At 40.9% G+C, this 15,781-nt stretch overlaps 1 protein-coding gene across 7 annotated transcripts in view; it reads left to right on the forward strand.

Annotated features, from left to right (window-relative positions):
* Positions 1–10,709, forward strand: part of RFTN1 (raftlin, lipid raft linker 1) — a 110,863-nt gene extending 100,154 nt beyond the window's left edge. For all 7 annotated transcript variants that reach the window (XM_067561953.1, XM_067561954.1, XM_067561955.1 and 4 more), the window contains one exon: positions 8,714–10,709. In XM_067561953.1, the coding sequence (XP_067418054.1) occupies positions 8,714–9,166 (453 nt within the window). In that variant the 3' untranslated portion in view covers positions 9,167–10,709. The remainder of the gene's footprint in view (positions 1–8,713) is intronic.
* The last annotated feature ends 5,072 nt before the right edge of the window (positions 10,710–15,781 follow it).

The raw sequence follows: 15,781 nt of genomic DNA on the forward strand, positions 1-15,781 counted from the left end.
TGACCTTGAATTCCTGTGTATGTTTATCTTGGCAGTACTCTAATATGCTAATTGATTTTCTACAGCAATAGAAATAGCCGTTTCAACATTTCTGTTACTTAGAAGGTTTGTTGAATATTTTCAGAACACTTTAGAACTATGATGGTGAACTGTTAAACCAAAGAAATAACAAAATACTCAAAGGACATGAAAGCTGCTGTCTTCACTCTTTCTTCCACTGGAAACAATAAACACAGCAAGGAATTGGATTGGGACTTTGGAGTGGGATTTAAGAGATGTAGGCTCATTTCCTGGCTCTGCCACAGACTTCCTATGTGATCTTGGGCAAGTCACTTAATCTCTGTCCTCCCCTGTTCTAATTTGTAAGATGGGGACAGTAATACTTCTTTTCTCCCCCCTTTGTCTGCCTTATCTATTTAGATTGTAAACTCTTTGGGGCAGAGGATTGCTATATTTTTGGACTGAGTCTGGTACAATGGGGCCCTAACCTCAGTTGGAGCCTCCAAGTGCTACTGTAATATAAATAAATAAATAAATACTAACATCTGAGTGCGGGAGAATTTCACTAAACTATAAAAAGGAACCAAATCAAGCTGGAGTTAAAGGAGCATGGAGCTGACAGGTATCAGTGAATCTTCATTTTATTCCCACTTCCCTGAGGTGTTTCACTTTCCTTCATTAAATGAGCAGCATTCAGAAACCATGGCCCAAACATGTCATGCTTTAAAGGATAGGAGAAAATTCAGAGACTTGTACAAGGCAAACAATGGCAGAGTGCCGACTAGAGAGTCTTGTTCATATTTGTTTCATCCTTCCCAACCTGCATGCAAGGGAGCCAAACAAGTGAAGTATGAAAATGAAATACAACCCATCTAGTGAAAGCAAGCTATCAGAGGATGAAGACGCTACTAGTGCTGCCTTCATTTTATTCCTACTCTATCTACTGTAGTTACACTAACATTAGCTACCAGTGCAATGATAGATGATTACATGCGATGACACCTTGGGACCATTCGGAAGCTGAACTAGGGTGAAGTGTTGAGCCTGCTTATTAAGAAGTTGGACATTAACAGTAGAGCTGGATGATGCACAAGATGTCCAGTTCACAGGAATTGGTTTCATTCTGAATGGGAATTAATTCAGTTAATATTTATTTCCTGTGAATCAGAAATCCCCTTAAAATTTGTTTCAGATCACTGACCAAAGTGAAATCTGCTCCCCTGCCCCGACAATTGCTGAGTAAAATTGGCAGTCTTGTCAGTTTCATCACTATTACTAGCAGCAGCAAAATTGATATGACTGTCAGTTTTGCTGTCCTCCTCCCAGAGTCTGCAGCTTTTTAGGTCCATTACTAAGCCATCTTTGGCCATCAGAATGAGGTCCAATATTGAGTTCCCCCACCCCATCATATTGTCTTCAGGATTTTCTGTGTTAAGAAATCAGCTATTAATGTTTAAAAACTCTAAACTTTCATTACTGGTCACATGAGATGTCCAGCAAATGTCCCACACATTGAAGACACCCATGATAACACATTTTTCCTCCTTCCCCTTATGGGCAGATGCCTAAGGAGCAGTTCATCCTGCTCACTGGTGGAATTTGGCGGCCTGTAACAGACGCCCACCAATAGCCCATCTTTGGTTTTACCAATTAAGAGGTTTAATCCATAAGCTTTCAAGGTCCTATGATTCTGAATCATCTATGACTCTGTGTAACACTTCCCGAGGGTAACCAGGCATGGGAGGCACTTTGCTACCAACTGCCCTTAGCACGGAGAAACCTTGTCCGTGTCTGTCATGTGTCAACTCCCTGACTCCACCAGCCATTGGCAACACAAGCACTCTCTCAGCCGAGGCAGGCACCGCTGACTCTCTGCAGGTTAGGCACACTCCCAACGCCAAGCCCTCTGAGCATTCTCCTGGAGGGTCCAGCCCTTGATCCACTGGACACTCACAGAATTCACAGATTTGCTGCTCCCAAAGAAGCATTGCCCTCCAGCTTACCAGTTTCACCGCAGGTCACAGTTCCATTCAACACACAGCACTTAAATATAGTTATAGTGAAAAGAGGCAAAAGTTTATTTAACAAAGAGAAGAGATTCAAATGGTAACAAGTAGAAATATTGGAAACAAATAGATACATGTAAAATAAAATCATAACTTGTCTTCTAGAACCTAGATTTAGTTAACTAGTTACTTTCCTATCTTATATTGCAAAGCCCATCTCAAAGTCCTCCCAAAGTTTTATAGCCAGGCTCAGCTGTGATCTACTGTTTGTGAGACAAATGACACTGCCAGCTTGCTTCCTCACTGAAGGATGCAGGGGGGGTACCTGTACCCCTCATATACACTCCAACAATTCCTTCTCTACTAATAAACAGGATCCTCTCCTGCTGTTTTATTTCTTCCTGTAAATTTCCTCTCTCAAAGATTTCACAGTCCCTTGATTAGCATTTCGGCTCCAGATGAAAATAGATCTATATTGTGCTATGAACAATACACAATGGCCAGACTGGGAGATAAGCGTCTATTACACTCTGCCTGGAAGGACCCATTTGAGGCACATCATCTTGTGCTTACCTGCCTGTAGGCCTAGCTTTGAGAACATAACTCCTGGTATAGATACGTAACTCCTTAAATGTTAATTGTACATATATTTCAAAATTATTATGATGACCAGTGGGATATTGGCTCTCAGTAGAGACCTCACCTATGACCCTTTGGTGAATTATTATGCATAAACCTGATCCAGGAGATTCTTGTAGAACTGTGCATCTCTTGTGCCCTCTGCCAATTGGCATCAAGAAGTCCCTGGGTAAAACACTCCTGTGTCTTCAATGTCAAGTGCTACTCCCTCCCCCTTTTCCCTCTGTCCTTATGGAACAAGTTGTAACCATCAGTTTTAATGTTCCAATCACATGAACCATCCCATCACTAATTCCAGTAATCCCACCCATATCATACTTCTTCTCATATATGAGCATCGCCAACTCCTTTTGTTACTTAGGCTTCTGGCATCAGAATATAGACAATTAAAAATGTGTCCCTTACACGACCCTTTGTGCTTGGATTTGTCACATGCATGGCACCACGTAGCTGGTTTACATATTTGGGTGTTGGCACCATGATTGTTCCTTTACCACCATCTCCCTTTCATGGTTAGTTTAAAGCCGGCCCAGTTACCCTAGCTGGTCTATCACCCAGAAGAGTGGTACCACTTCTACTCTGATAGGTGCCCCAGTATTCATATTCCACAAAATCTTCTCCCCTACTCCACTTACTTAACACCTGTTCACCTCTGATTTTTTTTCTGCCTTCTTTCTTCTCTCACTTGAGGGATAGGAAGGATTCCAAATAATAGTCTGGAGATTCCTCTCCTTCCAGGATTTCTGGAATAGTGCCAGATGTAGTGTCATTGGTGCCAATGTGGATCACCACCTTAAGGAGCCTTTCCTGTCAACTTCAGCATCTTGTTTATTCTTGTTATGATGTCCTTTGTCTTTGTTCCTGGAAGGCAACAAACTGTCTTCCTGTCCTTCTAGTCCTTGCTGAATATCCTGTCTATTCTCTTTAGCATGTAATCCCCATTGGGTATTGTCTTCCTATCTAGCCAGTTGTGGATATGCTCTCTTGAGCTAGTCTGAGCCGATCTAGTTGAGCTGGGCAGCAGCTCTCAGCTCTTTCCTCTACTGTCTGGAGGTCCTTTGCTCCAGTTGAGTCTTGCTGGTTGTTCTCTTCACATGTCTTACACCTGGTACCTGGTAGTGATTCGATATTTCCAGCTGTGAAGACGCCCTTTGGGTTCTCCTATTTCTGGTGGTGACAAATTTCCTCTTTTGTTTCCTTGTCTCCTCTTCTCACCTCATTCTGTACCTTCCCCGGTGGGATTTGCTATAGTCTTGACCAGAAAATCCTCCCTCTTCCTGGTGCTTTGCAAGGTAGGTAGTTGTTCCTCAAGACCACAAACCTTGACCTCCATCAGGGCTACCAGCTTTCACATCATACAGACAAAGTCTCCTCTCTCTTTAGGCAGGAAGCAGAGGATGGCACATTCACTGCAGACCACTGATGTCTATCAGACTAGCTGATGAGTCTCCATCCATCCTTGTTGCTGAGGCAAAACTGTACTTATAAAGCAAAGCCCCCCAAACTCCTCCTGGAAACTCCACTACTAGCTGCTCATTGCTTACCACAGCTGAGATCAGTAGAGATGCTCGAGCTCAATATAAACAAGAGTAAGCTGCTGGCATGGTGTCCTTTATTTTAGAATTCACTTTCCCTACTTGGTCAGCCAGAACCCTGATCTATTACTCTTCTAGGCATGCTGCGAAGCCCGTCTTTCTCAGGCTGTTTAGGAGGAGCTGGGCTGAGGGTTGGAATGATTATTGTCATAGGTAATGCTTTTGTTTCCTTTCTGTGTTTTTAATGTGGGGGTTAGGAACCTGTAATAGATATTGGTATAAATTCAAATAGATACATCCATAACTAATGAGCTGATGATAGTGGCAGCTGCAGACCAACAAATGTGACTGAAAAGATAATTTTTACATATACCATTGAAAAGGTACGTTCAAATTTTACAAAATTCTATGGATAAGAGATTATTTACATGCATTACAGGACATTTTAAATAAAGTTTTATTATTTGTATTTTTGTATTAAATATACAAGTAATAAAATATGATGGTTTCAATCAAAGATTTAAGAAAAAATATGGGAGAGATAAAGCCATCCAAATTCATTCTAGTTCTATAAAAAGCTGTCACTGTTATTCAACGGCTGGTAAATGCCTGACATGAACCACCTTATATTTGATTCAGTTGCTAAGCTCTCTGCACAGCACAAAAGCATAGGCATTAAGATTTGATAGCTTTATTTAATTTTTTATTACAACATGTTTAAAACTTTTTTGTAGATAAACACTTGGAGGAGGGAAATAGGTGTTGATAAGGTTAAAAGGAAATTGCAGTGGTGGAAACTATATCCTTTACATATGAACTAGTCAGGTGCTATGCAGTTCAGCCAGCTGAACAGAAAGGAAACGTACAAGGAATTGTAAAAACTCTGTTGTAAGACAGAGATAACTGTATCTCTCACTGCCTCATCACAGGCTGCAGATTTAATCTAATACTCATAAAGTTTATCTGTGTTTCTTGAGACAAAACCAAGGCTCATTTAATCAGAAATTGGACTTCATGGACATTAAACCCTGTAAAGGCTGATGTTGGTTCAGAAGAAACTTCTTAACATTTAGGGCCTGATATGCTGCCTCTAATTAGGGAAACGCCAGATGATTTAAATGGGAATTGTGGTTGCTCAGCACCTCTGCAAATCCAGGACACTTATTTCAAGTGTCTAAATTTAGGCACTCAAGTTAGAAAATTGTGGTGTTTTCTCTAATATATTTATATGCAATGTAAGCCATAAATCAGTCAAATCAAGCATAAAAGAATATTGGCTAAATCCTGCTTCTGTTAGGGGATTTTTTGCTCCATCAGAGTTTGGCCAGCTGGAGCTGCAGAGGGTGTTACTTCAGCATTATGAAGTAAGGGTCTCAACCACTGCCTCTGTATGCTTGCAAGCAACTGCATGTGCAATTAATTGTGGGCATAATATATTGCATTTACACAACTACCTTATTTGTGAGCAGAACAGGATGAGTAAATGCCAGACTTTCTGCTCAGTTAAAACTGTAGGTGCAAAATGGAAGACTGGTTTTCAAAGGCTGGTTTGGTTTGGAAAAGGTTTTTTCTCTAAAATATGGTTTTGGGTGGTCCTCTTGAATCAGGAGTAAAATTGCTAAGGAAGGCAAAAGATTTGTGAATGTGAGCTGTCCGTTGGGTGGTCTCTGGTATAGACCTGTAGCACTGGAAAAATTACTTCTGGACCCTAGCTGAACAGCCAGGTGAGACAGCTAACGTCCACAGCCGCCCAGATTTTATGTAGTATGGAAAGCATGGATGCCATAAGGACTGCAGAAGTGGGGGACAAAGCACCCCTCACCAGCCCAACCTTCCCAGAGCCCTCCAGTGAGCCTTCCCCCATCAGCCTGACCCTCCTGGACCCGCTCCCTTTTCCCCCCACTCCCTATTTTACCTTCCTTGCTGGTGAACCCTCAGGGATGGGTCCATCCCACTTCCTGGATCTGCCCAGTCCCCAGCACCAACAGGAGTGGCTGCTAAGTTTTTGACAGCCAGCAGTTGAGGGCCCGGCTGTTGGCATGCGGCATGATGCAGAATGAAATCCAGGTGTTGACAAATTGGGGAGGCAATTTGTTTAAATGGTGAAGTAACTGACCACTTGAAGACTTAGTCTGATTTTGCTTGGGAAGGTTGATGTTCCTCCAGGAATGTGGCAGATAAATCCTTTGACCTCTGAGTAATTTTCAAACATTATAAGCACATTACACCTATTAGAGGTCAGGAAGGGATTCTCCCCCCCCCCCCCTTGTTTCTTTTCATCCCTCTGAAGCATCGGAGATAGCCACAGCTGGAGATGGGACACTGGATGGAATTGGCCAGTGCTCTTAGGTGCTTGGCTGTCTGGCTCACATGCTCAAGATCTAACTGATTACCATATGTGGGGTCAGGAAGGAATTTTCTCCTAGGTCTGATTAATAGATTCATACATTCTGTGGCCAGAAGGAACCATTATGATCATCTAGTCTGATGGCCACAGGCCACAGAACTTCCCCAAAATAATTCTGAGAGCAATTCTTTTAGAAAAACATTCATTCTTGATTCAAAAACTCAGTGATGGAGACTCCACCACAACCCCTTGGTAAATTGTTCCAGTGGTTAATTACTCTCACCATTAAAAATTTACACCTTATATCCAATCTGAATTTGTTTAGCTTCCACTTCCATCCATTGGACCTTGTTATACCTTTTTCTGCTAAACGACTGAGCCCATTATTAAATATTTCTTCCCCATAAGAGTATTTACAGACTGCAATCAAATCACCCCACAACCTTCTCCTTGTTAAGCTAAATATACTGAGCTCCTTGAGTCTATCATTATAACGCATGTTTTCTAATCCTTTAATCATTCTTGTGACTCTTCTTTGAACCCTCTCCAATTTATCCCTCCTGACTTGTGGGCACAAGTGCTGGATACAGTATTCCAGCACTGGGTGCACCAGAGTCAAATAGAGAGGTAAAGTAACCTCTCTACTCCTACTTGAGATTCCCCTGTTTATGCATCCAAGGAGCACATTAGTCCTTTTGGCCACAGCATCACATTGGGAGCTCCTCTTCAACTTATTATCCAGTGGTCTTGCGGGGGTTTCATCTTCCTCTGCAGCATGGGGTCCAGATTGCCTACCAGGTTCATCTGAGTACCTCTCAATCAGTTTTCTGCCATTGCAGGGGCCTTGGGCATTGGTGCACCTTGGTCCCTTTTATTCTTTGCAATAGTCTCCTGAGGGCTATAATACCTTGAACTAAAGTCAGCTGTTGGGTTCAGTGTGCCGGTATTAGGTGGTTTTGGTGGCCTGTGATATATTGGAGGTCAGATTAGATGATGTGGTGGTCCCTTCTGATTTTAATTCTGATTATTGCATCAATATTTCAAGAAAACATAGTTACTTTTATTGCTAATCAAAGTACAGCCCTCAGCATTAGTCAACATAGATCATCCAAAATGGTGTCATGATGAGTCTTGTGGTAAGTGTTGTAGGAGGTGGCCTTGTGCATTCTCCCCCAGAAACTTTTATACAAACGGGTCTAGATGCTTTGCAACTTACTTACACTGTTTATTGTTTTGTCTTTTAAATGTCAAATGTTTAAAACACTGTACTGTAAAATCACTTCTGGATTCTGCACTGTATGCATGGCTTAGCACAAGCAGAACAGATTATACATGCGGTGTTTTTCAATCTACAGACTGACTTGGAAAAGTTCCTGACGGCTTCAAAATATTGGTTTAATCTTGCAAATGCTGGTCCTGTGGGAACTGTGGGCTTCTGAAAAAAGAAAAACCTTTAGAGTTATTTTGTGGCATACTCCAATCAGTACATATGACAGAAGTACGATACTTTTATCTATGATAGAGAATACTTGAAAGACTTCTTATAAAACTGTGCTTGCACAGCTCTTTCACATGTTCATTTTATATCAATATGTACATAGCACACTTTATATACATGCTTATACATATCTGAGAGGATAAACAGTTACAAAACAAGCAGTGGAATTCCACCTTAAAAGTTGAATTTTTAACTCTTCTGAGTTGCTGTCTTCACACACTTGGTAAATGTGTGCGTTTGTGTTCTCAGTCAGGCTTTGTTAGCTCTGCCGCTAACTTGTTGAAAACCTGGAATAATACTCCAAGATCTCTTCCTCTGTTTGTCTACACTAGCACAGCTTTCCATTTTCTTGCTTTCAGCACAGTTTGGAATGTCTGCCAGGATGTTGTGGGTTATTACCTAAGCCCTGAAATATTCTTCATCAAGAAACTTAGTAGGCATTCAAAACAGGAGAGACAGAATAACCAACAGAAGTCTTGTATCTACATGTGTCTAATAGCTACAAACATGTAACAATTTTAAATAGTCTGGTTTACTCAGTACTGCTTTAATGAGTGAGGTTGGATCCTTTGACCCGATCAATCTTTGAACTGAAGTTAAATAATAAACCATTACTATTTCAGAAAGAAAATTTCTACTATTATTTATGTTTAATGTGACTTTGAACTTTGAAATATTTTATTTATAGTTTCACTGGAGGTTTTCCAAAGAAGAGATGCACAACAAACAAACAAACAAATCTATCAAGGCTAAACTCAGTGCTAGGGAGAAACAAACAGCAGAAGAAAAACAGGAGTGTGAAGTTACAGAGAACACAAGAAATTTAGAAGCACAATTGTCAACAATTGAAAATGTTGGGAACTGCAAACCAGTATTGAATGAACAGCTGGATAATGTCACAGACAATACAGCTCAGATACTTGGGGACAAAGACATTTCTATCCAAGACAACGAGGAATCAGATGAAAAATGGCAACCAAGTCATGATACTGATCAAAACGAAGTGGAAGTGTGCTTGAGTCACAGTGATATGTTGGACGATTGTGAGAACCAGATAACTCATGAAGGAAGTTATGTTCTAATAACTAACAATCAAGATGGGGACAATGAGGCAGGATCCATGGATGCTTCCTGCAATTAATCACCTGCATCTCAAGATTACTGAATGAGTTGCAGATCTTTTGCCAAACTAAAGGACGTTTTGCTAATCACCATCGCTAACTTCATTGCTTTATACAACTTTTAATTTGGCTTTGTACCTATCCCATACAATTTTATTCTCTCCTATTAACACAGGCATCTTCAAGTTCCAACTAACTGTTGGGCCCGCTTTCGCTCCCACATAAGTTAATGGCAAAATTTCCATTGACTTGACTGAGAAAGTCAGTCCCTTTACAGGGACTGGCACTACTGTCCTTAGTTTCTAAAGGTATAGATGAAATGTATTCTGATTACCACGTTGGGAGTGAAAACATATTCAGGCTTATTCTGTGACTCAAGAAAAACCACTGACATTTAGACTGCTCTGTCCTGTCTTAACAAAAACAGGTTTGTATCCAGTATTTCATATTAGTTTAGAAGAAGCACTGTTGTTGATCAATTTCATTATGTAATAATTTTCTCAAAGTATCATTGCTGAAACAATTACTGACCCGTGTATCACTGTTTTGTGTTGTCAAGAAAATGGCATTTGGGCTTAAGGAAGCTGGAATTTAGAAGTTTGATAAAGTGGCTGTAGCTGTATTTATCTTTAATAACATATTTACTCACTGATATTCTCTTGAATTTAGTTAACTCTTTCAGATAAATAAATAAAGCAATAAACAAACCATGAATATTGTAGATACATAAGGGGAATCTGAAGGGGAAACAAACCTCTTGATGAATGTGTATTGTTTGTTAAGCAGATGGCTCTAACATAATGCTTAAGATTCCCATTCTCTTATTCTGGTGTTCTGGATTTTTAGGTTGCTAATCAGCCCTTCGGCAATGCTTGCTGAGGTTTCAAGAAATAGAACAGAAAATGAAAACTGCATGTAAAATGTAACTCATTAATTGTACATATTCACTAACAGTAGATACACTTGCCAACTGCTAGCACTGCTATTATGTGACTTTTCATCATTTATCAACTGGAGTAGTGTGTGTCACAAGAAAGGTGTTGTTTTTTTAAAAAATCAAATAGCTACCAGGCAAATGTCAGTGAAAGCTACTGAATGACCGTAAAGAATACAACCTGATGATTAAACCTTTTCTTTTACAACAGGTAATCATATTTTTCAGCTGACATACAAACTTTATGATGTAAAATGGCCAACGTTTTCATGTTTGGAGGAATATTAAAATCTTTACAGTAAAATGTATGTGTAAGAGTTTTTTTAGATTGTATTTGAATGTACTCTTGAACAGTTTTAGTCTGCTTAAAAATGTAACATGTAATAGTTTCTCTTTTCTTAATAAGCAATCCCCCTGGGGCCCCAGTTTGGAATTAGTTAGGCAGTCTTATGCGGTGTTTTTAAAAATACCTTCTATTTTTCATTTTCTGTAAGCAAAGTAATTCCATAAACAATGTAGCTTTTCCTCATAGGCTGATTTGTGCCTGGTAGTTTTCATTAGTCTTTTTTTGTACAGTATTTCAACTCAATAAAATTTATTTTCTAGGTGCACATCATGCATGTTCTAGCTATTTTTTAAAATTATATTCCGCATCTAAAAGAAATAATGCAATTTGCTGAATGCTGCAGGGGGAAAATAATCATACTTCAAATATCCATGTAATTTGGATAATGGCAGCTAGCTGTAAATCACTCCATTTCATGCACAGAAAACGTGTTAGTATTTTTTCCCCCAATAACGGAAGAATATTTATTTTGGCACCTACAGTTTAACTGATTAGAAAAACAGGACTGTAAATATTTTTAATTCCATATGGTACTTTACTGTGAATTCATTCCATACCCTGAGGCAAAATTAAAATTCTCATACTCTTAAACATTCTTTCATTTATTCTCTACTTAAATATAAACACTGAGTTCTGGACAGTTAGCAAAATTTGTTTGCAGATTTTATTGGCACAGTATCTTTTCACTAACTGAGTATAAAGCTGGTCCTTAAAATACAAACTGTGTCTTATTTACGTTTCATTGGATTAAAAAATAAGTCAACCAGCATTCTAGGAAATAGTTATAATTTAGTGAACATATATGTTAAATAGTGAATTTCCATTGGAAAACATTAGTTTGATTGCATTTGATGACCTACTTTGCTCTAATTGGAAACCAAATGCTTGCAAAGCTAAAAGGAGAAATAAATTTAAGTGGGAGGTTTCTTACTTGTGGTGGCTACACTCTTGCCATTAGCTTGGCCTAGAAATAAACACTGCCAGTCACACTTCTTGGTGATTAAAGCAATATTCTAACTAGTGGATTAGCATTAGCTGCTGATGTTACAAATCTGGTTAACTAGTTCACTGGCCCCTATTTTAAAAAAATAAGGAGAGACAATAGATATTTAGGCTCCTAACTTTCATTAACTTTAATGGAAGTTGGTAGCCTAAATATCCATAAGGATCTGATTTTAAAGCCTTGCACCAGATTAACTAAAGAAAATTGAACCAGATTAATTAAAGGCATGATTTAAAACTGATTTAATTAAACTAGTGCCAACCTTTGTGTGGATATTATTTCAATTTAAACTAGGGTAATGTATGTCTATTTTAAAGCAATTAGGAATCTGTTTAAACGGAACTACAATAAACCACTTTGAAACCACAAAGAGTTTGCACCAGATGAACTATATTGGTTTAAAAATCATGCCTTCAATTAAACTGATGCCACTTACTCCATGAAGACAAGGCTGAGGAGATATCACTTCAGTATATACTTTTTTAAAATGGATGCATTTTTCAATCACTTGCAAGTACACAGTGGTGATTAGAAAAACTTGGGAAAAAACAGTTCTCTATTTTTTTATTGTGTTACAATTACTGTACTGAAAATTTTAGAAGTCTTTGTCTCAGAGCATTTGACCTCTTCACACCCTAGCAATTTGTGAATACTATTTCCAAATCCTGAAAAGTATGGATGGCCAACTTCAGGAACGATTTGCACCCCAAGAAATCTCATAGTCATAGATTTTTATTACTTACCAGGACCCAAGTGCATGGTAGGTATATGACTTTGAAAACTCTCACCCACTGTTTCATGGTGGCTGTGATGGGGGTGGAGAAGGTGGGGAGAGCAAGGTTCCAGTGATAAAATCATGCATTGTTTAATTTTGTCAATATTAGCTTGAAAGAGAAAGCATCAGAGACGGAGGCAAAGAAAGTGAAACTGATTGGCCACCTGCTGTACTTGAACCCTTGACAATGGGGCTGCAGGGCCAGAGAAGAGAAAAGGACTCTGGGCAGGAGCCTGACTGACATGCCTGAACAACCAATCATACTCAGAATAGCCTGCAAGTGGCTGGGACCGCCCAGAGGTGGGTATCCAGTCCAAAGAAGCACAGTGTTTGTGACAAGATAATGAAGTTGGCTACCAGCTGCAGGAGATATGGCCTCTCAGTTGCTTTGTGCAGGTAGAAGCGAGAGCTCCATTTTGCTTATCAGCTGGAGGAGCGTAACCAACTATAAGCACCCAGCTTCGCAGCTGTGTGCCCCCTCAGAGAGTTCTCCCCCACCCAGTTTGGTTATCAAAGGCAATGGACAGAGAGTTCTCCCCCACCATCAAGCCAGACCTAGCAGGGACAGAGGAGAATTACCCTGCTGTGGTTGACAGAGTCCAGTATTCAGTGGGACAGACCTGTCTGCCACCCCAACCTGTTATGCCCATGTCTTGCATAAGAAGTGAAGGGAAGACCAGGCTTGAACAACGCAGGGACCTGCTCCACACCAGAGGGGAGCTGGCTGCCTTGTCCACAACAGTGAGGACTGATTGCACAGCTAGGAAAGGGCTCCAGGGTGAGTTAAAACCTGGTCTTTGTGTACATGGAGCGGTGAAAGCTCAGCCAAAGGGTGGGTGCGCCAGCACCACACCGTGCCAGTGATGAACAGGTCTGATCTGGCTATTTTAATGTTAAATTTACCTTTGTTAAACCAGCAAACTTTCTTGTGTAGACCAGAGCCCTAAACGCTCCAGTAGAGGGCACAGTGCATACAGATGGACTAGCTGAGACCGGCAGGTAAACACTTGGGTTTACAAAACAAGTGAGTGCACTTAGCTTGGGGCGTCTGGTCACATAGTATCTAATCATTAGAGGAGATGTAATCATTTGAGTGAGTGGTTATTGCTGTGGATTAACTTGTTTACTGATATTTCTGTTCCCCTCTGTTTCCACAGTGAACTCTATCCTTTCCCCTTACACAAAGTTTGTTTCTTGCTACAACTGATGGGTACTGGAGTCCCTTTAATGTCCTAGAGATTGGAGGGAGGGGGCAGATACACATTCATTTACTCACCACATAATTGGGAAGAGACACCAAACATTCAGAAGAACAGCAAGTTAAGGGTTGACATTTGCCACAAACCCAAGAAACAGTGAGCTGGTCCTAACGCGAGCTGCAGTGTCACTTAAGGCAATGATTCCAAACCTGGGGGGCCCAATGATTCTAGGGGGTCCATGAGGCTTCAGTAATATTGAGGTCATTGAGTCCCCTGAGCTCTGCGCCGGCTGGAGCGGAGGAGCAGGCCTCCCTAGCCCTGCGCTAGCCAGGGGCCCGGCTGGAAAGGAGTAGCCCAGCCAGTGGGGGCTGGGAGCCAGGGCCAGCCTTCATTACCCTCAGTCCATGAGGGACGGGAAGAGTCGGGGCCACACGGGGCGTGCAGTGGCAGCTGCGCCAGGGAAGGCTTAGCTTCTTAAGAGTAAAAGTAATTTATTATCATTATATGTGTTTATAGGGGTTATGTGTGTTTATGGCCGGTGAGGGGGTGGACTGGGCGGGTGCCTGTTTTACCTAATGTTTACCAGTGGGGCTTTCACTCCAAAAGGTTGGGCACCACTGTCCTAAGGTATGGGTACACTGCAGCTGGGGGTGAGTCTCCCAGGCCAGGCAGACAGACTTGGGGTCATGGGGCCACACTAGTGTGCTAAAAATAGCAGTGTGGATGTTGAACCACTGCTGGAGGGGGGCTCAGACTAGCAACCTGCACTTGAGCCCACCGTACCCCCTGGGACCAAGCTCAGGTGGCTGCCTGAGCCTTTGCAGGGGCCGCAATGTCCGCAGAGCTATTTTTCGTGCATTAGTGTGAGCCCTGCTACCACAGGTCTGTCTATTGGGCTGGGAGGCTCGCTGCAATGTAGCCATAGCCTTAGGAGTGAGGAGCAAGTGGATTCTACCACTCTTAGGGACATAGCGGCTGCAGGAGGGAGCAACCCCTGCCTAGCATGGGATTGGGATTGTGTGGGTTGATAGTTAATGATGAGTGCTTCCGCTTTGGCAGAGTGGTCATCTGGCTAAGGAGACAATAGGATGAGTTCAGAGAGCAAAAAAGGGGCAGAGAATTTTTAAAAAAGTGTCGAAGAATAATGAAAAGGGATGCAAATGAAGGCAGCAGGATCACGGGGATGAGCGAGGTGAGTGAAGAGCAACAGAGGGCTTTCTGCAACATAACTGAAGTAGTTGGTAGAGACTGAGTAATATTCAGAAACGTAGAGGTTGCACAACTGAAATGAGGCAGTGCAGAATTTGGCCCACTGTGAGTGTGCCCGGCCAATGACTGGCCCTTAGACTGATCTGCGTACACCAAAGCCAAACAAAATGGCAGCAGGGAACAGCTGGAGTAAAACGAATGGCATTTGAGTGCAAGTTAATACGTAAGTGTTTCTGGTTACGTGAAGGGCTTTGTGTCTGGATTTCAAGTGCAGTCTGCCAATTTGTAGTTTTCACAGCTCTATGTATTTGACTCAGGAGCCAATTATAGGGCAGAAATAAAGCCAGATCTGCTCTTCACATAGCAACATCCTGGAACTGAATAGCATAAGAGCAGATCCCTGTTATTTCTGCCTGATAAATGCTTCTCAGACATTAAAGATGCCAATTAAAAATATAAATGCATATACTCACCTTCAGATTTTACCCACATTTTAATTCATTTATGTCCAGCGCTGCTAATGGCGACATGAGTCTCCTTTAAGTGGGCTGACTTAACACTGCAAAATCTTTCATCAGCAAAAGTGTCCCTGTATTGTTGACTGGAGTCAACTACCATGTTCAGCACCTCATCATATACCGAGAAAAAGCCTTCACAATTTAAGAGCTTTCTTTTTTTGTTCTAAAACTCCCTGTCAGCAAAGGCAGTGGATATTTGTGAAGTGATAATAGTAACTGGCCATAAAACATTTTCTAGTTAATTAATGGAAGTCCTATAGGAATATCTCATCAAACCCACAATACCAAATGAGTTCATGGTGATTGGTACAAAAGGAATTAGGAATGCATTTAATATTGTACCAACACAAGAGTAGCTTAACAACTACTTTTTAAAAAAGTTATTATGTAAGAATTTATTAAAATTATTTATTCAAAATGTGTAACTGTATCACCTTTTGTACTAATGGCCCATCCCCATTTACTACACAAAGATTGAAGACCACTTTTAAAAAACTAAAAGCTACGGTTCTTCAACATAATCAACAGGATGAGTGTTGTTTCTCTTTAAATTGGTGTCCTTTAAATAGCAGAGTCTTATTCCTATTTTCCGATCACTATAGGCTAAATACACTCTTGCTACTGGCCTACATGTCTATATGCTGCATGAAT

Source organism: Emydura macquarii, unplaced genomic scaffold, assembly GCF_026122565.2.
Source record: "Emydura macquarii macquarii isolate MOO-44397 ecotype Brisbane River unplaced genomic scaffold, CSIRO-AGI_Emac_v2 contig_2422, whole genome shotgun sequence".
NCBI classification, from domain to species: domain Eukaryota; kingdom Metazoa; phylum Chordata; order Testudines; family Chelidae; genus Emydura; species Emydura macquarii.